This window comes from Sphaerodactylus townsendi, linkage group LG08 (assembly GCF_021028975.2).
Source record: "Sphaerodactylus townsendi isolate TG3544 linkage group LG08, MPM_Stown_v2.3, whole genome shotgun sequence".
Taxonomy (NCBI): domain Eukaryota; kingdom Metazoa; phylum Chordata; class Lepidosauria; order Squamata; family Sphaerodactylidae; genus Sphaerodactylus; species Sphaerodactylus townsendi.
Genome location: NC_059432.1, coordinates 21,701,329 through 21,727,416, shown reverse-complemented (window position 1 = coordinate 21,727,416; position 26,088 = coordinate 21,701,329). Strand labels below are relative to the sequence as shown.

The window sequence follows — 26,088 nt, the reverse complement described above, 5'->3', positions numbered from 1 at the left end:
ATTGTCAGTTCTCTTACCACCTCTTATTATTAAATTTTTCCACACTGGAAACTGTTCTGCTTTCCCTTTTGGTCCCACAAATTCCCTCCTTAGCTCTCTTCCATGCTGTGAGTGGGCAACTTCATCAAAACTTCCCCAACCTTGAACTTAATTCTCAGTTGAGTCCTGTATTTTCTGATATTTCCAATTCAATGTTAATTCCTGTCTCCAGCATCCAAGACTGAACTTCTCATCTTACTTTCCAAGCCTTCCTTTCCATGTATGCTTTCCATATTAATTGGAATTGCATGTCACTCTGTAAAAGTGATGGCTTTCTTTCTCCTGGATGGTGGAGGCCATCTTGTTTGGGTTGTTCTCCACCATCAATCAATGAGGCAGGAAAAGGGAAACATAAGGAGGGCAGGACCACAGACACAAAGTTACAAGGAAAAAAAGACTACAAACTCTCACAGGCACAGAAAGTAGTCCTTTTGGGATCCAAAGGGCATGAAGCCTATCAATAAGCAAAGAGCCTGTTGAATTTGCTGCACTCCGTGACAAGGCAGGAAAGATACTGGGGCAAGATGACTATGACCAGCCTACAGGAAGTCACCAAAGTATATTTTCAGCCAAAAAAGCCTTCTCTTCAGCGGCTATACTTTCTTTCTTTCTTTCTTTCTTTCTTTCTTTTTCTTTCTTTCTTTCTTTCTTTCTACTTCCTCTTTCTCTCCATGTATTGCTTCTTTTACCTTTACAACAATTGAAAAATAGTAGTATAGAGCAGCACTGATTACAGAAAATCCCTCTTATCTATCAGAATGACATCAGTTTTTTAAAAAAATAAATAAATAAAATACTTCAACTTCAAATAAAATGAAGTAAATAAAATAAAGATCAATTTCTGTACATTTCTAAGTTCAGGTAGCTGTTGGACCTTTATCAGCTTAATATGTACCTTCAATAGGCTTCAGGTTCACAAATTAAATTGCCATCAAAGGAAATAGCAATTGATATACAGTTTTGCACCTGTGTATGGATTTTATGTTCAAATGACTCCCTGCATGCAAAGCCGCAATTCCAGCCTTTAATTGTTCTGTGCTTCCTTAGCAGTTTTTTCAGAATGTGAACCCGCACCTCATATATTCAGAAATTTGATTGCATTTTTATCCATTTTTGTATATGAGATCACCTCTGGACAAAATACATGTACCAAAACAGTACCAGAGAGGTCCTTAGATCAATCAATGAGCTTTCCAAATTGCTTAGTGACATTTTAAATTTTTCTCTTTGGAACAGCTGACCCCCATGCGATATCACAATTTGCTTTTGAAAGTCTTGTCACTTTAAAAAGTTTGAAATATGTCTGCTGTTCAAAGAAAACTGATCACAGAATAGTTTCACAGTCACTTGAATCTTAGCCATTTTAATTAGCAACTGTGTTGCACAGTGTTTAGGAGAGGAATATTTCTGTAACCAAAATAGTTTACAGTGGAACATCGGTAATCGATGCCTTCGGTTTTCGCCGGTTTCGGTTTTCGCCAGTCTCCCCCAGCTGTTTTTTTGCCTCGGTTTTTGCCGGGTGCCTCTGTTTTCGGCTATGCCGTTTGCGTAAATTTACGCTGTTTGCGTAAATTTGTTATACTGTTTGTGTAGATCATGCGCAAATGGCGTAGCTTCGGTTTTCGCCAAGCGTCGTCGGATGGATTACCGGCAAAAACCGGGGTTCCACTGTATATTCCACTGCTATCAAAGAATACTGCCATACAGACATACAGCAGTGCATTGTCAGTTTACACATTTCTGAAATTTTGGTACAGGTAAATTAAAATTAAAACAGTTTTTTTCCCCCTTTCCTTCCCCTAGAACTTCAGAACTGGTGCCATTGAAAAAAAAGTTTCATTCTGCCAACTTTCAGTGGGCCAGTGGACAATATAAAAGAGGAGTTTCCCTAAATCTTCATCAGTCAGAAATAAATAGCCAGAAATGACTTCCTGCCAGTTTGTATATTTAGTAGCCCGTGTGTAAACTTTTTTTTGAACATATTATGTGTTATTGAGTTCTGTAGACATTTGCCTTGCTGTTTGAACCTTAACAGCCCATGAAAATTTACTTTTTGTCTGGAAAGATGTTCAAAATGCTTCTTCCAATTAGAAAAAAATTATTTCTCTTAACCCCATGTAAAGAATCTGTCTCTCATTTTTGTTTGCACTAAACATTTGAGGAACTGAATATTACTTTGTAATGTATAATCAATAAATTATTAACACTTGCTTGCAGAAGACCCACAGAATTTTATAGAGCATCTAAATGTTATTTCTCAATTAGCTTAGTGGAGATGATTGTTTTCTTCTTCTAATCTTCAGTGAAGATGAAGAAGGTATTATGGATCATCTGGATAAAAGCATTAAGAGGCCTATAAATCCATCATGCTACCTACTTCCTCTTATTTGTTGATGTCTGCCAGAAGAGCAAGCCTTATACATTTTTATAACAGAAAGATAATCCCATGTAGCATTTTGCTTTATTTTTCTCTTTGTACGTAATGTTTTGTTTTTTGCTTTCCCCCACATTTACATAATATAAAACATACCCCAGCAGAGCTTTGGCTGTCAAAAGGCACAAGATCAATCTTACTTTTTTACAGCGTTAAAAGGTCTAAATTCAGTTTTCATGGTTAAATAGGGAATAAGATGTTGGCATGCTACACATTTTCATTAAACGTTGGAGAATTAAATAAAATTATTTACAGTGCAGTCCAAAATAATCACTAGTAAGTGCCGCAGAGCTTTGTGGCATTTATTCACGAGGAAGTGAACTTCGGTTTTCAACATTAAGGGGGGAGAAGCCGTACATATTTTGAAAACCAGTTAAATAGCCTATTTATCCCATTTTTTCTACCTGAGAAAGAGCAACTATTTTAAGCCACTCCCTTCTGTACTGTAGAAAAGTGCCTTTATAAAATATATTTACTCCAGGAAAATATACTTGTACCAGGTCAGAAAGAAGTGGAGTGACTATACAGAGAAAAAAAATAGAGAACTATGGGACAGAAATGCCACCAGTAGTTTTTGTCCCCATGCTATGGGCGGGGTATACATTCAATAAATAAATAAATAAATAAAACTCTATGCAACCACATGTATTTTTTTAAATTTCTTGTAAAATGACCCCTCATTGTAATCTTTTCATTGGCATTCATGTACCATGAATCATTCTTGATATCCTGGATGCTACAGTTAAAAAAAAAACTATATTGGTATTTGCTACCTTGATTTTTATGCTAGCTTGTGCTAATGTATTGCTTTAAAATAACTTCCAAGGTCCATTGCAGATGCAGAACTCCACAAATAATAACCATGGTTGGGCAATTTGGAGCAAACATCCATGATTTCTCTCCTGCCTTCTCTTTTTGTGCTTTAACCCCACTATTTCAATCCATATAGATGGCATCTTGAGGTCTTCTATTACAAGTGATGATCAAGATCTGTTTCTCTGGAGTAATTGGCTGCTTTGGAGGGTGGACTGTATGGCATTATACCCTGCTGAGGTCCCTCACTTCCCCAAATCCCGCTCTCCCCAGTCTGTACACCCCCCCCCCCATCTACCAGTATTTTCTAACACAGAGCTGGAAACTCTAGTTGACGCAACTTATGACCATTACTGAATTCCAGGTCCTCTCCATGATGCAGAGACCCAACCATTTATCTCAAATCCAATGAAAAGTGTCCTCATCCAACCATAAAATACCTTGTATGTATACAAAAGCAGTTCTACAAATCAAAGTGTTATCATATGGTAATGAAATTAGATTTTAGAACAGCAGTTCTAGGTGTGCTTCTGCATATAGCTAGATGAAAATGTATTCGAAATTCTAGGGTTCTTTGTATTTTATCATTTGCTTGTTTGATCAGTATGCTTGTATATACCAGCTTTATTGAGGCATTGTGGTAAATAGTGGAAGGGAGCTTGGGGGTTGAAAGGCATCTTGCTTTTCCTTTGTGGCATGGTTTGGAACAATTGCAAGCATTCATAAAATGTGAGGCCGTTTCTGCACGGCCGTTTTATGACGGCCTGGGGGCGCCAAAAAAGGCGCCGCCGTTCGCACAGGCGTTGCAGCAGCGGCGACCTGACGCTCCTTCCCTCCCCCCAGGGCGGCGTCAAGCCGCCCTAAACAACAACCCTTTAAAGGGTTGTTGTTGGGGAGAGATCGTCTTCCCTGGCGGCCAGTGCGCGAACCGCCGGGAAGACGCAGCGGGCGCTTTCTCCGCCCCGCCCATTGTCTTCCTGCATGGCCTGGGCATCGCAGCCCGCGCCGCACACTGTCCTCCGACCTCCAGGGGTCGGAGGGCAGTGTGAACGGGCTTCGCGGCCTCGCAGGCGGCAGGAAGACACAGTGAATGAAGGCGCAGAGGCGGCTCCGTGCGGAGCCGCCTGCCTTCTGCCGGCCTCCCCGTTGCCTGCTCGCACGCTTGCGTGCGAGCAGCGCTCCCGCCCCCACGCCGACAGAACTCCTGCCGGCGTGGGGGCGCGAGGGGGCCGTGCAGAAACGGCCAGAGTGTGTGTAAGTGTATAAACAGTACAATTAGATCAAATGTAAAAAAAAAAAGACTGATGGCTTTGATTTGTCACTTGCCTGGTATTATGTTTTTCAGAATGCAGTGTTTTTACCAGACAATCTGATTTTGGACTTTATAAAATGTTTAATAACAGATTTTTTCCTAATTTCTGCTTTCAGGACGACGTAGACAGTTTAAACCCAGTGCTCAGGGACAACCTACAGCTTCAGGAAGAAGTAAAAATCTGGGTAAAGGAACAAAAGGTGCAAGAGATTTTTATGCAAGGTAATTTTGAGAAAAAATTAGGTCTTTTAATTAATTGGATCCCATGACATTTTTATTCTGAAACCTAATTGGATGAGAAATTATACTTGTAAATAGGGATCTCAATTTGTTCTAAATTTACTTCATAGAATTATGTTCATATTTATGAATTTGTGATTTAGTATGTGTTGAATACATTAATGGTTTAGCACTGATTGTGATTTATTCTGATGTGAAGAGGATTATTTCAATATTCAAATGTCATCACATGGGTTCAAATACAGAAGATGTGATGCACCCAGCTGCCTTTACACTTTACAAGTAGTGTATTGTTTTAAGAAGCAGCCTCTTGTTCAGAAATGGGAACAGATGGAAAAAGGGTAGAATGCCAAGTGTGCATGAGCACTTCACTTCCTTGGAACTGTTGGTCCTGGTTGTATATTAAATGTAAAATTGTTATAGATTGTAAGAAATCAGTGCATATTCTCCAAGATAACAAAAGGGTGTGTAACATTTGATGCCTTTCTGAAACCCTTTTGTGCATAGCACCTGCAGTGGCACCTCTGTCTAGTGCTCTGAAATTACCTGTATTTTGTTGACTCTTTAACTTCCATAGCATTCCCTAATGATTTTCGCTCATGTAGACCTCTTAGCTTAATCCAAAGAACAGGATGGGTTAATTATATTGGGTACAATGATAGAACAATCAGCTTGTCGGGTGGCTGTGAAGTTAAAGGGGATCCTTTCCGCTAAACAAAACAGCTGTTTTTATTTAAACAGACATATAGTTTATTAAAACAATACAAACTTGTGGTTCCAATATGGTTCAAAAGTGTAATGTTTCCTTTACACTGTCCTTTATATTTCTAGCTTTTTGGTTGCAAGATAGGTGCAAGTTGACCTTGTTACAAATTCTTATTTTCCTCATTCATCACTTGGGTGAATAATGTCTACCCCAAGTGCGCAAACTTCCCTTAGTCCACAGCCCCTCAGTCAATCTCTGCTCTCCTTTTTTTCTCTAAACATACCCAGTCCACTGTACCCACTAAGGTACAGCTACCATAGCATACTTCACTCACCCATCCAGCACTCTGTCTTCCCTTAGAGGCCTGCATTTTATACCACAGCAAACGTACGTACAAAGCCCTACATTAAATCATAGAAATAAAACACTCAAAGTATTTACATACAGTAGCAAAACATTATTCTAAAAACTGGAAATGCCTTTGCCTTGTGTTTGATTTCTACAATTAATACTGTACCTGCACTGGTAGGAGCAGTACATTTTTCTATGTTACATTTGCGGTTATATTTTCTGTGTAAATCTCATTGAAATGTAGTGACATGTTAATTTTTAATCAGTGAAAGTTTCACATAAGTTAAAATTTATAATCTTCTGTTTTTATCATCATCTATCTACCCAGCACCATCCTCTATAAACTGGGGTAAATAAAAAATTCTGTTTCACCTTTTCTCTTCATCCATGCTACCAAAAACACAATATAGATACTTGTAATTGCCATTTGTGGCTACTATATATGCTTTTCTAGTTCCACATTACAAGACATTTGTTCTTGTAATGTTGGTGATTTTTCCAGTATGGTGTAGTGTTTAAAGTGCTGGAGTGGGATCTAGAAGACCCAGGTAAGAATCCCTGTTTTGTCATGGAAGCTTGCATAGGGATCTTGGCCCAGTCACACACTCTCATCCTGACCTACCTTATAGGGTTGTTATGAAGATAAAATAGGGAAGAGTAGAATGATATAAACTGCTTTGGCTCCCCATTGAGGAGAAAGGTAGGGTATAACAAGTAAATAAGAGTAAGTAAGTATTATTATAATTACATAGTCAAAGTACTTTACATACTCTATACCAGCCTTAATTATTCCCAGTTCACAGTATGGGAACCTGACACTACAAAATAGCGCTTGATTGTATCAAAAAGCACCTTTCCAAATGTAAAAGGCTTATTCCAGCCTCAGAAGACCTGTTTTATATATTGCACTAGACTGTTGCATAAGAAAAGTAAATTTGAATCAGAAAGATGTCTGACTACTTGCATAAGATGCATCATAGCTTGTACAGTCTTCTGCAAAGGCGGAAGCATGACAGTAAAAACAAATCCTGGCTAATAAAACATTGTTTGTGCAAGTGTTTCCAGAATAGCACTTCTGGCTATCCTGCTCAGCTCTATCAAGTCAACCCAGTTGGTCCAATACATTCATATCTGAGATTAAATATAGACCCATGTTCTGTACATTGATTTTTAAATGACAATTTTCTAAGTGGCTTTTCACAATATGGTTTCTGGATAGTCGGTAGGTTGTATCTGTTGTGATTCAGAGATACTCTGAAGCATTCTGGGGAGTTCCTGGGATCCTGACATTGGTCTGTTTTCCCAGGGAAGAGAGCTATGAAATGCACAAAGAGTTCAGTGAAAGCAGAGATGTATTTCTGCAGAGAGGAAACCATTTCTTTACCTGCCAGGGAAGACAAGTTAAATGGTTGCTGTAAAACATGATCTGGGTATTGAGATGTGTGAGATTTGAGCCCTGTTGTAATTGGGGGGAGAAGGGTTCACATTTGGGACAAGTTCCTTAGAACTGGATTGGGAGAGGCTTCCTGCCAATGGAGACAGGAAAGGTTAAAAAGACCAGTATCATTTGTTGGTTTTGGTTCAGATGCTTTTTCCAAATGCTGGGAACAGGATTCCCCTCTAGGGAGCAGGAGGGGGTCTGGATATGCATTTAGTTCACAAACGTCCAGGGAGAGATGTCAGAAATAACATCTGTATTATTAAGTTTAACTTAGTGTTATTTTTTTTAATCTTATCATTAGATCTGCAATCAATAGGGTTATTACTATTTTCCCTGTCTGGGCTCTAGCTTAGGCTTAGGTTTCTAGGAAAGGGCCTTAATCTACAGCAATAAAATATTTTCCTGTTTAAGAATGATTGTACATTTAAATATTTAATTCTGAACCGAGCCATGGAGTGTGAATCAAAAAATCCACAAAATAGAGTCAAGGGTATTTTCTCATAAGTCTGGAGGAAGCTCCATGTTTGCAGAAAAATATGAAATGTAAAAAATAAAAATTGAGGATCAGAAAAGCCTAAAATTGAAAGAAGCAACTCTTCACTGAAGAAAAATGTCCTCTGGCTTCTCACAATACTTGTTGAGAGATCTTTGTGGCCAATTTTGGATTGCCTGGCAACTTGAAGCCAATATGGTTGAGGATTACACATCTCAGGACCAAACTTCATAAGAAACATACCACATGGCTCCCAATGGGGACTTGTAGCAGGATCCCAGCAGTGTGGGAACTTAGAAGTACCACAGGGACCTAATTCAGATCGGGATCATGGCTTGGGGGAGGAAGGGCTGCCTTTTTTTCAATCTGAAATTATCCAGGAAGCATAATTTGTCCTGCATGTACAAGCATTTAATTTGTCTGCAGCTACTGCCAAAGCAAATAACTCTTCATCAGGAAGCTTGCCCTCCTCCCACACTGTGGTCCCAATCCAAAATCGGCCGTCTGGCATCTCTTAGTTGAGTTCTCACAAGGAACTCCCAGCTTATGTATGACTACGTCCCTACACCAGGCACATAATCCATGTAGTTTGGAACTTAATGTGTGTCTACAGGGGAAGATTTTAAAAAGTAAAAAGTAGGAGGAACAGAAGGAAGCTGGAGGCGAAATAAGCAACATTTTTAAAAGGCAAGCTGAGATGGGGGAGGGGAGCAGAGAAAGCTAGGGGAGAGAGCGGGCACAGGTTGTCAGGGGAAGAAATAGGATAAGTAGGCACATAGGTTGTTTTTAAGAAAAGGGGCAGGGTTTGCATGTACTGCCAAGTCATGGCAAACAAACACACACAAAAACTTAAAAGGGAGAAGGATTGCGGGAATGAGATTCATCTTCATAAGTCATCCTTGTTACATTAGAAGAAAGATGAATTTGTATAACTGAGTTGAATGATAAAATATGAAGCAGAATAGATTAAAATAAAATTGTTAAAGAAAGGAGAATCCTGATGTGGGAGAAAGTCATTTTTATTGATTTGACAGTGATTCTGAACCAGATAGCCCTTTATTGTCCAAAGCAAGATTTTGAGTTTATTCTCAGCTCCTAATTTGTCGGAAGGTTAATATTCTTGCAAAAGATGTAGCAATGCTATCACATGAAGCCTTGAAAATGTAAACAGTAGCTTAGTAAGGAACAGTTTACACAGTCAGGTAATCCACAGTGTTTTCACAGGAGTCAAAGATGATAGTGGAGCGTAGCTCCAAATTATGATTAAATTATGGTTTATTGCATATATTTGTTTCTACACTAAATTAATGCCTTTTCTCCCCTGCTACATAAATAGGATTTAAGAGAAGTTGCTTAATTTGTGGTTAGTATGTGATTTGTAATATATATATATATTACATGTACCGTTTCATAGCTTCATATATTGTAGTGATATAGTAACTGAGAGAAGGAAAAATAGGTTGCTCAGCCAGTTTGCTTAAACTACTGTAGAGGATTCAAAGTTGTGTGATCATTTTTGGGAATGTCTTGGCAACAGTGGAACCTACCATTTCAAGAAGGAATTGCTTCTACAAAGATTTTGGACATGCAAACAGCTGCTATATGACTTCTTTCTATACAAAGATTTATACTTTTTTGTTAGTTTAGCATTTTAGAGTCAACATTTTGAAATTTTTCATCACTCTTTGCCATCACAGGTCACTTATTTAAAAAGTATCTCCCAAAAGGACCTGGCTTATAAACAATGTAGTGTCTAACAAATATTTCAATTGCATTTTTTTTAATTCCTTTGTGAATACAAAGCAAAATGTTTGGTAGCTCTAGAGCCATGCGGTTTGATTAGTTTTGTTTTCATGCATGAACGTGATTAAATGTGCTTCTGAAAACAAATTTAAAACCAAGTCTAAAGGTCATTCTTAAAATCTTCTTTTTAAAAATTATATTCTTTTAAGGTCCATATTCCTTAAACGGCTACAGGGTGAGAGTATACAGACAGGACTCTGCCACCCAGTGGTTCACTGGTATAATTACTCACCATGATCTCTTCACTCGTACAATGATAGTTATGAATGATCAGGTAACCATTTTTCTATTACTGAAAATAATTATTTCTTGTACATACAAATTTCTGTCATTATGTTCACATTGCTATCCTAAAAACAATTCATGTATATTTCCCTTGATGTTGTTTTAAAAGTATTAATCCAAGAGTAAATTCAGTAGTCTGGAGTCTTCAGTGCTAAATTGGGAGTGTGGTGGAGGAGCGATATGCTAGCTCCCTGTTTGAAGAACTTAAACCCTCTTATCTGGTCATTAACCAGCCAATGAAACAAGTGAGATCAGATTAAAGGAGTTCTATCTAAAGAAATAAAGTTAGCAGTGGTTTTGTATATATTGTGAATCATTCTTTTCATCTTCTTTTCCCCCTTCCAAGCTAGAAAGAAAAGTTCTCCCCTGCTATTTTATCATTCGTGCATGTGTGTTTGTATGCTTCAATATATAGTATGTGAGGCTTTCAGTTTGATTTCCTTTTGGAGATGACAAAATGACTTCTAGTGTTCTGGTAAATATTGAGTATTTTTACTGTAAAAGGAAAGGATACTTTTTTGGTATTCCTTTAAAAATCTTGTGTCAGTTCTGTTGCAATGGGATGTGTCAAACTGTCCTTCATATAATCTTTCCAGCTAGACAATATTTATTTGTGATTAGATTGATATGGAAAATACAGAACCAAAATTAATTTTGTGTTTACTATCTCCCTAATAAACCAGGTGCTAGAACCACAAAATGTTGATCCATCTATGGTTCAGATGACCTTTCTAGATGATGTTGTTCACTCTTTGCTGAAAGGTGAAAATATTGGAATTACATCACGGCGCAGGTCTCGTTCCAACCAGAACAGCAACACAGCCCACGTAGATATATGTTAAAATTATATTCATTTACATTCTGTTTATTTGCATTCATTTGGATAGAGAAAAATAAATTCTTGTTTTCACCTAGGGGCACTATACTCGAGCTCAAGCAAATAGTCCCCGGCCAGCAATGAATTCCCAGAGTTCAACACCAAAACAGAATTCACACCAGCAGCAAAGAAATACTCGTCCAAATAAAAGAAAAGGTTCTGATAGCAGTGTGCCCGATGAAGAGAAGATAAAAGAAGAGAAATATGACTATATAAGTCAAGGAGGTAAAGGGATTTGTCCAAAGGGTCAGAGAAGTATTTTTAATATAATAATGTATTGAACTAACAATATTTTTCCCTTTTCAGAAAATCTCAAAAATAAAAACAAACTCTTTCTTTCTAAACGAAGAAAACCTGAAGATGAAGAAAAAAAACTGAGTATGAAGAGACAGAGGACAGACAACACCTCAGATTACTCAGAGAGCAGTGACTCTGAAAATTCAAACAAAAGATTAACAGATTCTTCATCCGAGCAAAATTCAGAGAATGAATCGAAAAGCAAGAGTACTTCAAAGGTAAATGGGGAAGATGGAAAATCTCAGAGCAGCAGTGTTGCAGAGGAACAGGCACTCAGTCAGTCTCCCTGGCATGAAAAACAGGAAGATAAAAAACCTCAAGAAATACAAAGTCCCAAGTCAGCTGATTTGGAACTGCATGACATTTCACTCCATCAAGCTGAACAGCTGTCAATTTATGATAGGAGTGCCAATGATGTACACATTCAAGAGGATGGGATAGACAAGCAAAATCCCAGGGAGCTCTTACCAAATGAACAGTTTATACCCAACTCTCCTACATCAAAAAGTTATATTGATATGAATATTGAAAATAACTCCACCACTGAGAGCCAGGAAAACATTTCAAGTACCTTTGGTTTGCAGGGCTGTCTGAAAATGGAACCCCATGGCAAAGATATAAAACATCTGTTTACAAATGCAAACTTTCCAGAAGTAAGGAAATCAGAAATAGATGAGAATTGGGTTAATAATGCCAGCAAAATGGATTTGCTACAGCTGAAAGTTATGAAAAGTACATCAGCAGGCGACTATCTACATTCTGAAAAAGAAAAAGTTCAGTATGGCTCTGCATCATCTTTAACTGTCATTTCTATAGCAGAAGAGGGCAGAGTACGTAAACAAAGTCCAGTTTCAGAGGCTTTGAAGTCAAAACCTGGCCATTTGGTTGACAACTCTAAAATCAAGTCAAGTTCCTTACCAGATGTTAAATATAAACACGCCCAGTCTCCAGATACTGTGAAGTCTAAACTTAATTACCAGAACAACCATGTTACTGGAGTAACAAGGTCAGCAATTAAAACTGAGCATGATTTGCCTAGGTCTAGTTTTCATCCAGTTCCAGCTAGAGTTAGTTCATTAGAAGCTACTAAAAGTCCTCTTATCATTGACAAGAATGAACATTTCACAGTTTACAGAGATCCCGCTCTTATTGGACAAGAAACGGGAACTAACCACATATCACCATATTTACATCAACATAACTATCCTCCTCATTCCTCTTCCCATAGAACTTGTCTAAATCCAAACACACATCATCCCACATTAACTGGTGCATCCCATTTATTAGCTGGATCCTCAAACCAAACTCCTTTATCATCTATTAGTACTCATCCTCTTAGTGGTGCATCTCACCATTCTGTTCATCATCCACATCTACTTCCTGCAGTGTTACCTGGAGTGCCTACAGCCTCTTTGTTGGGAGGCCATCCACGACTAGAGACTGCTCATGCTAGCAGCTTAAGCCATTTGGCATTAGCCCACCAGCAACAGCAACAGATGCTACAGCACCAGTCATCACATCTCCTTGGTCAAGCTCACCCTTCTGCCTCGTATAATCACCTAGGACTTTATCCAATTATTTGGCAGTATCCAAACGGAACACATGCTTACTCAGGACTTGGAATACCTTCATCGAAATGGGTGCATCCTGAAACTTCTGTGAATACTGAGACACCTCTGAGAAGAGTAAGTTGTATTCAGTTGCTACATTGTTATAAGTTGTTATATAATTTGTGTGTGTGTTCAGTGCTTTTATATGGCTTTGGTAAAGTTGCATGATAATTATTTACCCAGCTAGGCAAATCTTAATAATTGCTGTTGTGTCCTCAGACTTTGCTTCTGGAGATAAAATTAATAACACATCATAGCGTAGTATGATTTATGTGTGTTAACAGTGTGGTGTGGCCTTTTGTAATCTATTTCAAATGCATCTTAGAGGTTGAGATCTACTTGATGAGTTCAGACCTGTTATTGATAAGCACAAAATTAGCTTTGCTGTCACCAGAAGGTTATAAAATGGTGGTTTTTTTAAAAAAAATGAATTTGACAAACTCAGATTATTTGTGTCCTTAAGTGTTTCCCCCATTGATTACCGATATATCTAAATAGTTGAGTTATATGTTAAATATAGTGTGTTTGTGCCCTAATACATATAAAATGTAAAGATAGAACATGAACAATCTCCCAAACATGTTTAGGAGAGTGGGAACATAGGCCTGTTTTTTCCATTCTTCCCCTGTACGAGTCCTCCCATCTTGGTTAGCATTTATTGTGGTTCAGCCTTACCTCTGTACGAGTTCATCAATTTTGCAACCCGGCTGGCTTTTCAATCAAGATTAGATGCCAGTTTTCAAACACTCATTAATACAAATGTTAGATTGCACCAGCACAGACATAATATTTCATCATAGTGAATACCTAAGCAGGGTAAGGGAGTGTGACGTATGGTGAGATCTGCTAGCACTACATCTGCACCAGATCTGATTCACCACTTAACCAACATATATTAGAATGAATTACTTTGATTACTTTTCATATTGTGTCTGTACTGTGTGTCATGAAATATTAGTTCTGTGTTTCTGGGAATTATCTGCCAAAAATGAACCATGTTAGAGTAGAAAAGTTGGTTTACTTTTAGTCAGACTTGCCCATTTTTCTCTGTGTCACTCTGTATACTATCTATATCATTTTCTTTTTAAAATTGCCTTGTTCTTAAGTAAGCTGCATACTGCAGCATTAAAATTGTTTTAAAATCCTTAGTACAAGTTTCCAGAACAAGATTTTGTCACCAACCATTGTGAAAACCAAAAAGATTTTCTATTTTGATATCTAAGGTTTTAAGTGAAAGGGAGTGATTATTGTGCTCAAATTCCCGTGATAACTATGAAGTCTGATTTTGTTGCCATTAACAGAATACTCCTAGTCCCTGGTTACATCAGCCAACCCCTGTGACCTCATCTGACAGTCTTGGGTTACTGAGTCATATACCTGTAAGGCCATCCAGTGCAGAGCCACATCGGTCACTCAAATTGACAACACACTCTAGTCCTCCACTGTCAAAAAGTATAGTGGATCATCATAAAGAGTAAGTTTGCATTGTTTAAATCTATAAACAGAAATGAGGGAATGCTGAAAGTGTGAGGAATTGAAATTAACTAGTGTTTTGTTCCAAGTTGCTTGTAACTGTGCTTCACATATTACACACAAAATGTAATCAACAGTAATCTGAAAAATATACTGATAAGACAGATATTAGTGCTGCATGTTTTGGGTTAACATTTGAAGGAGAGAATTTATTTTTTAAGTAGCAACTAATTCATTTGAAACACAATCAAATGTTCTGGTTTTTTTGTGCAGGGAAATGGAAAGGAAAGGTATTTTTGAACCTTTACGTTCCGTTACAACTACTCCAGCAAAGTCTGATCTAGAACACAACAGAACACAGAATGTAAAAGAGGGCCATTTGCAAAGACATTTTGTAGACCCGCTGCAAAGGTCACTTCAAGAAACAGGAGAGAGGTTAAGCAAATATAAAGAAGAACATCGGCGGATACTTCAAGAAAGTATTGAGGTTGCTCCTTTTACAGCTAAAGTCAAGACACTTGAGGGGGAAAGGGAGACATATTCCAGAATAATGCCATTATCATCTTCTAGCCCCAAAAGCCATGGAATAAAGCATGAGAAAGATTCAGAACTCTATAAAATGAAGCATTCAGTACCACAGAGCTTGCCACAAAGTAATTATTTTACCACCTTGTCAAACAGTGTGGTGAATGAACCACCAAGAACTTACTCATCCAAAGAAGTTTCAGGTATGAGTGCCGATAAACCAAGTAGTTGTCCTTCAACAACAGCTTCTGCTCAGTCACTTGCTTCTTTCACTTCATCTCTTTCAAAACCACCACCTTTGATTAAACATCAACCAGAAGCTGAAAGCTCAGCAAGCAAGATAACTGATCAACTTGCACAGCAAGCGCCATCTCACTCAATGAATTCTTTCAGAAATGACTCCAGAAGTCCTACACAATTGTCAGTTTCATCCGCAAGTACTCTTCGGACTATGCCTGCTTTACACAGAGCACCCGTTTTCCATCCTCCAGTCCATCACAGTCTGGAGAGGAAGGAAGGCAGCTATAATAGTCTTTCTCCGCCAACCCTAACTCCTGTGCAGCCAGTTAATGCCGGTAGCAAAATCCATGAACTGCAAAAGCCTCCAACTTTAGTACCTGAGCCGAAAGAAGCACAAAGCATATATAAGAGTGCTTTGGAACAAAAAATTTCAGATATGTGGAAAAGTGGTGATAATCCAAATCATGATAAAATGGAATGGCATATTGAGAGAACTAGTGGGAAATCACCTTCTGCGACAGCTTCTGTCATTGTGCGTCCCCCTTCAAGTTCTAAGTATGATACCATGTCTGTAGTGCAGTCAGCTCCCAAAGAACGAATTCAGGAAAGATTGTTGACAGGGGCAACCCAAACAGATTGCCTGAAACCAGCAGAAGCCAGAGAAACTGGAAGGATCATTCAGCTGAATACAAGCTCAGACACAATTCATACTCAGTATGATAAGAATATTCCAGTTGCAACCCAGGGCAACATTCCCTGCTCTGTCATGCCTGCTACAGTTATACTGTGCAGTACCAAAACAGTTGCAACCACGTCTGTGGTGACTACAGGCATTTCCAGCCTGGTTGGTTCAGAAGTGACTTACTGTTCATCAAACACAACATTGTCTTGCACATCAGTTGAAAGCACTGCCTCTAGAGCCATAACACAGGAAGTGACTCAAGTACGAGAATCCTCTGTAAGTACCGTGGCTCCAGTTATACCAGCCTCCAGCAAAACGGAAAGTGCCGTTCAAGCCAGCTCTGGATTCTCTGGACCATCTGATTTTATTCACTTGAAAAAGCACAAGGCAGCCTTGGCTGCAGCTCAATTTAAAAGTAGCAGTGCCAGTGATGCAGAGTCCAGTGCTGTGAAAAATCAGTTATATCCCGCCTCTGTTTCCCTAGACAGTACTGTCATTTCTAGTACAATGAACAAAGCAAATGCTGTAGGCAATGGGCAAGTTTCCCAGATGAGTCAAGCAAACTACCACACAAAACTGAAAAAAGCTTGGCTCACAAGACATTCAGAAGAAGATAAAAACACTAATAAAAAAGAGAATTCAGGGAACAGTGTATCGGAAATTATTAAGCCATGTTCTGTTAACTTAATAGCTTCGACGTCAAATGATTTGCAAAATAGCGTAGATAGTAAAATGCTAGGGGAGAAGCTTGTGAAAGAGGAGAAACACACTAGGCGAAAAACAAAAAGGACTTATGAATCTGGCTCTGAAAGTGGTGATTCTGATGAAAGTGAGAGCAAATCAGAGCAAAGGACTAAGCGGCAACCGAAGCCAACTTACAAAAAGAAACAAAATGATTTGCAGAAGAAAAAGGGTGATGCAGAGGAAGAAGTAAAACCAAATGGTATTCTCAGTAGAAGTGCCAAAGAGAAAAGCAAACTGAAGCTACAGAGCAGCAGTAATAACAGTAAGTATGTCACTACATACAAATTGGAATTGATAAGAAAATTATTGATTGTAGTCTAGTCTGTGTGTATTCTGCATTTAAGAAAAATCCTTAAAATTCTATGCTAAAATAAGTTGAACTCTATGACTAGTATAAAGTATGTTATTTCTGATGATCATAGGGGGCGAAGAAGGAGCTGAACATAGTGACTAGACCAGGGGTAGGGAACCTTCAACACACAAAGAGCCATTTGGGCCCGTTTTCCACGGGAAAAGAAAACACTCGGAGCCGCAAATAATTTTCGACATTTAAAATAAAGATAACACTGTATATATTGGGGGTTTTTTTAACCTTTTACTCCACTCATTCTGAGAAGCACACGGATGCGTCCGCCCTGCTGCCTGAAGGGCAGGCAAGGATGGGGCCAGCGGCTCGGCCTTGTCAGCCGCCGGGAAAGCACCCGCCCAGCTCCAACGGGGCAGGCGAGAGGGGAAGCCTGCGGCACGGCCCAGCCGTCTGTGAGCAATTGGTGCGCCCGTCCTGCTGCCTGCAGGGTGGGCAAGGATGGGGCCGGCAGCTCGGCTCGTGGAGCCGCAGTGCAAGGGCAGAAGAGCCGCATGCGGCTCTCGAGCCGCAGGTTCCCTACCCCTGGACTAGACACACTGAACCCAGACTTTTGAGATTTCACAAAACCCTTTTCTTCAGGTCTGTGGTGTGATTAAAAATATCTTAAGAGAGAAAGAGAGAGCCAGCTAGTATTATCAGACTTCTGAATTGTGTGATAGATATTTTATTCTACTCTTTTATGGTACAGGTCTAGGAGCAGGAATTCATATGTATGCATTTGGATCTGTGACAGTGGTTTAATGGAGCATAACTCTCTTACTTACCACTGCAACCCAAACTGATCCCAAAGCATTTCAGGGGGCATTGTGGGTTCAAGGTCATGAGAGAAAGAAGAAAAGTGTGCTTCTATCTGCAGAAATTCTCTGGTGGATCAAAGCTATGGTTCTGATAATTTCTTTAGTATATGAAAAAATGCTTTTAAGTAATACCCTGTTTCCCCGAATATAAGACATCCCCAGAAAATAAGACGTAGTAGAGGTTTTGCTGAAGTGCGAAATATAAGGCATCCCCCAAAAGTAAGACGTAGCAAAGTTTTTGTTTGGAAGCATGCCTGACGAATACAGAAATATAAGACATCCCCTGAAAATAAGACATAGTGCATCTTTGGGAGCAAAAATTAATATAAGACACTGTCTTATATTCGGGGAAACACGGTAGTTTCAAAAGCCGAAAGTGTTGGCTTTTGGAGCAGCAGTGGCGTAGGAGGTTAAGAGCTCATGTATCTAATCTGGAGGAACCGGGTTTGATTCTCTGCTCTGCCGCCTGAGCTGTGGAGGCTTATCTGGGGAATTCAGATTAGTCTGTACACTCCCATACACGCCAGCTGGGTGACCTTGGGCTAGTCACAGCTTCTCAGAGCTCTCTCAGCCCCACCTACCTCACAGGGTGTTTGTTGTGAGGGGGGAGGGGCAAGGAGATTGTAAGCCCCTTTGAGTCTCCTGCAGGAGAGAAAGGGGGGTTATAAAGCCAAACTCTTCTTCTCTTCTTTGTTTAAAACATCCAAGTTAGTATTTTGCTGGGAAACCACCGAAGAATACCAAGGTCACTTACGCAGAGGCAAGTATGCCAAAACCACCTCTACATGTCTCTTGCCTTGAAAACTGTAGTGTCAAATATGTGGCCCAAGGGCTGGAGCTGAGGTAGCCATCCTCCCCCGGTGCTGATTTGGCCAGCTGTGAGTTCATCAGCTGAGGCAGCCTCTCACTCACCACCATGCTGACCCCTTTCCACAGTGTTTAGCTGGCAAGCGAACTGTGGGCTTGCCAGCTGAGATAGCAACCCCCTTCCCCCCCCCTTCTGATCTGGAATAGTGAAACTGCTGGGGGTTCACTGCCTGAGGCAGCCATCCCTCCGCAGGACCTGACCCAACCAAGTCATATTTATGTCTTATCTGGCCCCCATTACAAATGAGTTTGACACCCCAGCCCTACAGTGTAGCCAGAAGTCAGCTGCAACTTGACAGTCAACATAACAAAAAAACAACAAAGACAAAAATGAAGTTGCAGTTGGGCATTTTTTGTGCAAGGTTTGTACACCCTTGTAATATACCATGCTGTGCGTTGTCCTAATTTATCCTGAGCCATGCCTCTTGACTATTCCAGAACCCATCCACCTCGGTCCTTCTGTGCCAAGCCTCATGCTTCCAGTAGGCCATGTTTGCCCTTCATTTAGCACCATTGTCACTGTATGTTTCCTTATTTCTTTGCGGTAACGCCTTCCGGCTATAGCGCCTGTTCAATTTGTTTCTCTCCTTCATGGCAGCTCCAAGTGTAGAACTTCGCGCTTACCGGTACGGACTAGTATGTAGATGCTTTGAAGTTTGGTCGATTGGTTGCCACTCGTTCTTCAGATTCAGATCAAAATTTAAAGATTTAGGGCTGGGCATATGTTATACGGTCCAAATTATTTTTGTCTAAATTCGGACAGATTTTTCAGAACGATAGCTTCTTTTACAAGTCAAAACCTGAATAAAGAGGTTCTTCTATGTTTGTGGCTGGTCATTTTTGGCCATAGATATTTCCCCCCGGTACATGATTGTATGGAGGAAACTAAGCATTGCCCCGGTATTACAGGTTAAGGGCACTGCAGAAATATCCGTAATTATAGCAGCTCTAAAAAGCAACCTTGTGGTGGCAAAATCATCATGGCTGTGTGCCATGGATGATTTGAAGAATTATCATACAGAGAAAAATCTGTGTCAAAATTGTGCATGGTGATTGATAAACAAAAGGCAGTTTGTGTCCTTAAAATTTTCTGCAGTATCAAACTTACATATTTTAAAATGTAGAGAGTGTCAGCATGAGATATTATATGGGTGTGCAGACCTTGTACAAAGGACTTTCTGGTTACTTTTTTAGGGAAATTAATTTTAATAGCACGTTATTATGTGAACACAAACTATTCAAAATGTCACTGTTTTGAGATCAATAAATATGTTAAGTACACACAGATCTTTTCTTTAAGTATTCAAGGGAAGTCAAAGATTTTGCTGTTACTTTGAGAATATGTGTGTGTTTAAAGTATTGACAAGTCACCAGGCACGTAGGTGAGGGGGGGGGGTTCTCGGGTTCAGACCCCTCCCATTATATGTCCGGCTTGCTTGAAACAATGCATGGAATGGAATAGCCAGAAAGCCCTCAGTCACTGAACCCACCCCATAAAAAATCTATACCTATGGCACTGCAAGTCACAGCTGATTTATGGTGACCCTGCAGATTTTTCAAGGCAAGAGATGTTCAGAGGTGGTTTGCCATTGCCCACGTCTGCATGGAGGAGAAGGAAATCGAACCTGATTCTCCAGATTACAGACCACCACTTTTACTACTACACCATGATGACTCTCTTATTTTGATAATACATTAATTTTTTAACTGCAAGAATGCAGATCTTATCTTTGTGTGTAACTTTTATGCTTATGAAATAAATACATCATTTGGTAGATTAAACTTGTAGTAGTACATAGGCACAGAGTCCTAGAAAAGATGGATTTGAGGTTGAATATAGAATATCCATTGTTTTAAGTTTCTTCATCAGAAGTGGGGAAGATATGTTAGATCATTATCCCTTGTATTGTAATCATGGGGTAAATTGATTGCAATAAAATTGGAGAGGACATTTAACCACTGGGTATCTCTCCCCCAAATTTTCAATCATTTTGTTTGAACTCTTAAGTTACAGTTAAGTTGTTGATTCCTACTACACTCTTATTTTTTTCCTGAACTCTAAATGTTTATATTATTAACATGCTTGCTGACCTTGCTAAAAAGTTGCCATTTTTGCAGCCGGCATACCTCGTTCAGTATTAAAAGACTGGCGTAAAGTAAAGAAGCTGAAGCAAACCGGAGAATCCTTTTTGCAGGATGACTCGTGCTATGAAATAGGGCCCAATTTGCAAAAATGCAGAGAATGTAGATTGGTGAGGAGTAAGAAAGGTGAAGAATCTGCCCACTCTCCAGTGTTTTGTAGATTTTACTACTTTCGTCGGTAAGTGAAAAAATTTTTGAATACAAAATCTTATTCCTTCTTTAGCTACCCTATTATGCTTTATAGTGGTTCAGGCAGTGTTAGAAGTATAACGATGTGTGTAACTTTTACAGCCCAATCCAGATTGGGATGGTAGGCAGGGGCAGCGCTGCTCCAGTGCTGTGCCCCCTCCAAAGGGCTTTCCTGCAGTGTAGGATGCCCAAAAAGCAAATAAATAAATTGTTAAAAGCCTGCCAGAATCCCCCATGGGGAAAGTGGAGATATGCCACAGAAAATGTGGCATATGTCTGAGGCCATCTCCATTGGCATAAGGGGACTGAACGAGCAGTGGAAGCTAACTAAAGTTGGCTTCACCCCAGGGAACACCCCCACCATACCCCCACCATGCTGACACGGCTCAGGAGTGCTAAAGCAAAGCTGGGCGCTGCTGCTGGGTGTCCCAGGGCTGCACAGTGGCTGGGTGCCAGCAGATTTGCCCCTCTGCCAGGGTAAGTGCCCTGGGAAGGCCAAATCTGCTGGAGTAGTCCTGCGCCACCTCTAGAGGGGGATTCAGCCTGCACCCCCCCCCCTCCCCGGATTGGGCTGTTAGAATCTAGGGTGGTTGCTTTTGTAGAGAGAAGTGATATAGCTGAGAGAGCTGTTGTATTCTCTTGTGGAATTCTCACATAAGCATATCAAGATCTGCCTTGGGAAATTTTACTTTCTTTTCCATATGGCAACCTGTGTGGCAGCTTATAATAATCATTCTTAAAGCAATACAGAAGAAGACAAATGGATAAAAACAAAAGAAAATGGAAGAATGCAATGAAACAATTTAAAATCACAACAGATATAAGTGTAGAAAGCACTTAAAATCCTAAAACAGCTCATATAAAACCAAGAAAAGCTTATTAATGTAACTGTTGAATAACAACAGGGTAATTTAATAGAATAGCTAATACAATTCTGCAGAGGAAGAAGATCTAAAAGACCCAGGAGAATAAAAATATATTTTTCTGGAATCTGAAAGCTTGTGAATTCGGTACCAGGCAAACCTCTGTAGGGTGGGAATTCAGAACTTGAACAGCACTAAAGAAAAAGTTCTGTCTTTAGTGCTCAATTACCTGACCTGTGAAATTAGGAACACAATGATTCGTTTGGTTTGGTTCGTTTGTATTTTTTTGATATTTTTAGTGTTTTTACTTTGTTGGCCAGCAGGGGGTGCAGTTTTTAGGCTAGCAGCACCAAAATTTTAGGATATCATCAGGTGACACTTCCAATGATACCAGCCAGGTTTGGTGAAGTTTGGTTCTGGGAGTCCAAAGTTATGGACCCCCAACCCCCATTGTTTCCAATGGATAATAGTAGTAGATGGGGCTACTCTTTTGAAGGTCCATAACTTTGGATTCCCTGAACCAAACTTCACTAAACCTAGATGGTATCATTGGGATAGTCTCCTGCTGATACCAGCCAGGTTTGATGAAATTTGATTCAGGGGGTTCAAAGTTATGGACCCCCAAAGGGGTGCTCCATCCCCCATTGTTTCCAATGGGAGCTGATAGTAGATGGAACTACCCTTTTGATGGTCCATAACTTTGGATTCTCTGAACCAAACTTCACTAAACCTTGGTGGTTTCATCAGAATAGGCTCCTTCTGATATCGCCCAGGTTTGGTGAAGTTTGGTTCAGGGAGTCCATAGTTTTGTATCACAGAGAGTTTGGTTCAGGGAGTCCATAACTTTGTATCACAGAGAGAAGTCTGTTACAAGAGAAGTCTGGACACAGTGTGTAACAGACTTCCTTCTGTGATACACCTCTGAAGATGCCAGCCACAGATGCAGGTGAAACGTTAGGAACAAGATCTGCCAGACCACAAGCACGCAGTCCGGAAAACCCACAACAACCAACATTGAAAGTGATGCTGTTTAGTGGGTTGGTGGGGAATCTATCCTGAAACAGCATCATTTTCAATGTTGTTTAAACAAAGGAGCCCAGATTCTCCCTTTAAGGTGGATTTAAAAGGAGAATCTGGGCTGGAATGTCTAAACAACATTCAAAGTGATGCTGTTTCAGGGTGGATCCTCCCCCCCCCAAAAAAACCCAGCATCCCTTTCAATGTTGTTTGAACTAGGGAGCCCTGGGTGTGTTCAGATTTGTGTCCTGGAGCGTGTTCTATAATGTGATGGTGACTTTGAGATGACCTGATGCAAAAAATAATTCTTTAGTTGTGGGGAAGGGGGCGGCCGCTCATGGGAGGAGGACTCAGATTTTGTCCCAGGCTCCATTTTCCCTAGCTACGCTTCTGCTGTCCAGGAGAATCAGTATTTGCACTCTCCTTATTTGCTGTGTGGCGTAGTGGTTAAGTGCTTGCACTGCCACTCGCACGGTCAGGAGTTCGAGCCCCCTGTGGGTCAGATATCCTGGCAGCTGGCTCATGGTCAACTCAGCCATCCATCCATTTCCTGGTCGGTAAATGAGTACCTAGCTCATACCTAGGGGGTAAAGAATAGCCGGGGAAAGCAATGGCAAACTACCCCTCAAAAGCGGCTTGCCTATAAAATCACTGCTTGCAGTGGTACCCCAGGGTCAGACACGACTGAAGGGGAAACTTCACCTTTACTTTTATTTGTCTCCTGACAAAAGTTGTTAGCTAGGACAACCAAGGCAGGTCTGGAATCAGGTTCATGTGTTTCACTAAGTAATATAAACAAAAGATTCCCTATCTGGAGGAGACTACAATTTTTGTTTCAACAAGTGAATGGTTGCAGGTTTCTTGATGTCTGGCTAGTATGCTCCCTTTCTAGCAGTACCTCTGCCAAGAAACTGGTTCAGGGGAAGACAGAGAGATACATGTGCTCTTGTGACCCCTTTCAGGGCATAGAATGTATTAGATTAGCTATAGCAATGCTTGACTTACAGATGATACCTGGACTGTAACTAGGCTGCTCAGTCTTGTGATACTTTTCTAAGTCATTTATGTATTTTGTTTTGTAGGCTTTCTTTTAGTAAGAACGGAGTAGTTAGGATTGATGGCTTTTCTTCTCCTGATCAGTATGATGATGAAGCAATAAGCTTATGGACACATGAAAATGATGATGATGATGAAGTGGACATAGAAGTGTGTAAATATATTTTACAACACATAGGTGACAACTTTTGTCAGTTAGTATCGTCTGAGAAAACAGCCATGTCCTGGGTGAAAAAGGATGGTAAGGCTCTTCAACTTTTTCTACTATAACTGAATTCAGATGGTTGCTTTAGTAGTTGGTTCTTCCTTTGGAATCCTCAGATTGCACCAAAATGTTGTTTCATTGTCCTGTTGAGAACCACATGTAAATTAAAAAATATACTGGGACAAATTGCAAGATATATTGGAGCAATTACAGGAGTTAGGATTTTCTTCGAAACTTATTAGTTAGTAGCTTTGGTTTGGGAAAGAATGTTTTTGAGAAAGTCTGTGTAACTGGTAACTATTACTCAGTAATAGTAAGGCAAAAATTTTAAATTAGCTCTGATAATTGAATTTTTATGATTGAGGTAAGTATACCTTCTAAATTTGACAATACAAGAGGATAGTAAGAAAAGTTAACATGTAATTTCTGATTTGGGCTCTAGTATTCACAGCAGTCCCATTTTGTTCACAAGTGATAGTGTTTGTCCACTGTGTGTTGTTCTTTTGTGGGTTTTTGAAGTTTTGAGGTCTTTGAGTGCGTCATCTTACATCTTTGCCAACGAAGAAGAGAGGAAGTTATCATAGATCGTACTAGCAGCACCTAGAAAGTGTGTGACAAGGAGTAATCTTCCTTGGCTGTTCAGTTTAGCACTAAAATAATGTCACTTATGGGTCTACATATGTTTAAACTTCTGCCTAAATATCCTGAACAAAGGGATATGCCTACATATAGATCTAAGTTTCCCAAAGTCCACAATTTCGCCAAGTTCCATTTGTTATAAATATTTTATGCTTGCTCAGGGGCAAGGTACCAGAAAGTGAATCTTTTGTAGAAAGAACAAAGATAATAAAACAGATCTTCAGGAGTCATGCAAAACTTTATTTTTAGTAGCAACAGCTCCGATTCCTGCCTACTCCTTTTCCATCAAGTTGGAAGCAAGGACAGCATCCTATTTAAATATATAGGTTGTTTCTGATATGGTAACATTATACATTGTAAGTTCTAGAAATAATAACCTTTGCAATGACAAAGGCTGGTGGTAATAAGATTTTAGAAAGAGAGTTGCCTAGATACTTGACAGTTAAAAAAAATACTTATGGAAGTTGTTGAATTTTTTTTCCCCTAAAAATTATTTTTGCCTGAAAGGAAATAATGACTGATCTGTTTGGCTGAAAACTTATTTCTGTGCTGTAGCTTTGCAGATGTTTGCCTTTAAATTTCAGTACTTGGTCTTCTGTTTACTCTGTATTTCAGCCAAAATAGCTTGGAAGAGAGCAGTCAGAGGAGTCCGTGAAATGTGTGATGCATGTGAAGCCACTCTGTTTAACATTCACTGGGTCTGCCAAAAATGTGGATTTGTGGTCTGCTTAGATTGCTACAAGGCAAAGGAAAGGAAGAGTTCTAGAGGTCAGTGTACTCTTCTTAGAAGAACAACAGCTTAGAATTTCTCATTTTAAATTTGAGATTGTTTTTTGTTCAGCAAACCAACACTGTAAGCAAATACTTAAAAGTATCTTCATCTTTGTCCTCAAAAGCAAATTTCACTCCTTTTATTATTCTGTTTGATGTGAAAATGGGGTATAATGTGCTTTGGCAAATAGCAACAGCCCTAGTAATATGGCTGTAGGTTGTAAATTTGGAAAGCTGATTTAAAGTGCCTATATATATTGGAGCTTATAAAAGTAGCTAATGTGATCTCTTAATATCTGAACAGATAAAGAATTGTATGCTTGGATGAAATGCGTGAAAGGACAGCCTCATGACCATAAACACTTAATGCCCACCCAGATTATTCCTGGATCTGGTAAGATCACTACAAACTTTGAAGATGGGATTTATTTACTTTTTAACATTTATGTAGGACTCTTTATAGAAACTTCATTGATAATAATTTCTAGCTTGCTATTACAAACTTGGAAGTAATATGAGAACAAGTTGAAGACATTTATGTTCTTTGTATTGTCGAAGGCTTTCATGGCTGGAATCACTGGGGTGCCGTGTGGTTTCCAGGCTGTATGGCTAGAACACGGCCATACAGCCCGGAAACCACACAGCACCCCATTTATGTTCTTTCTCCTGAACAGTGTGTCTGAGCTGAAGCACATTGTACATAGTTTCACTGGGAAGTCTTTCTGTGTAAGGATATTTATTCTTCAGTAAACCAGGTCCTAACTGTAATCAATATAAGAAGACTGAAATAATAAACTCAGTTTAGGACAT

At 39.6% G+C, this 26,088-nt stretch overlaps 1 protein-coding gene across 1 annotated transcript in view; it reads left to right on the top strand.

The window, feature by feature from the left end:
- Positions 1-26,088, top strand: part of JMJD1C (jumonji domain containing 1C) — a 169,816-nt gene that overhangs the window by 126,989 nt on the left and 16,739 nt on the right. Inside the window, exons 4-14 of the mRNA XM_048505035.1 lie at positions 4,715-4,820; positions 9,782-9,906; positions 10,601-10,744; positions 10,833-11,019; positions 11,101-12,776; positions 14,003-14,175; positions 14,448-16,627; positions 20,515-20,716; positions 23,690-23,904; positions 25,123-25,275; positions 25,583-25,672. Coding sequence (XP_048360992.1) covers positions 4,715-4,820; positions 9,782-9,906; positions 10,601-10,744; positions 10,833-11,019; positions 11,101-12,776; positions 14,003-14,175; positions 14,448-16,627; positions 20,515-20,716; positions 23,690-23,904; positions 25,123-25,275; positions 25,583-25,672 — 5,251 coding nt within the window. The remainder of the gene's footprint in view (positions 1-4,714; positions 4,821-9,781; positions 9,907-10,600; positions 10,745-10,832; positions 11,020-11,100; positions 12,777-14,002; positions 14,176-14,447; positions 16,628-20,514; positions 20,717-23,689; positions 23,905-25,122; positions 25,276-25,582; positions 25,673-26,088) is intronic.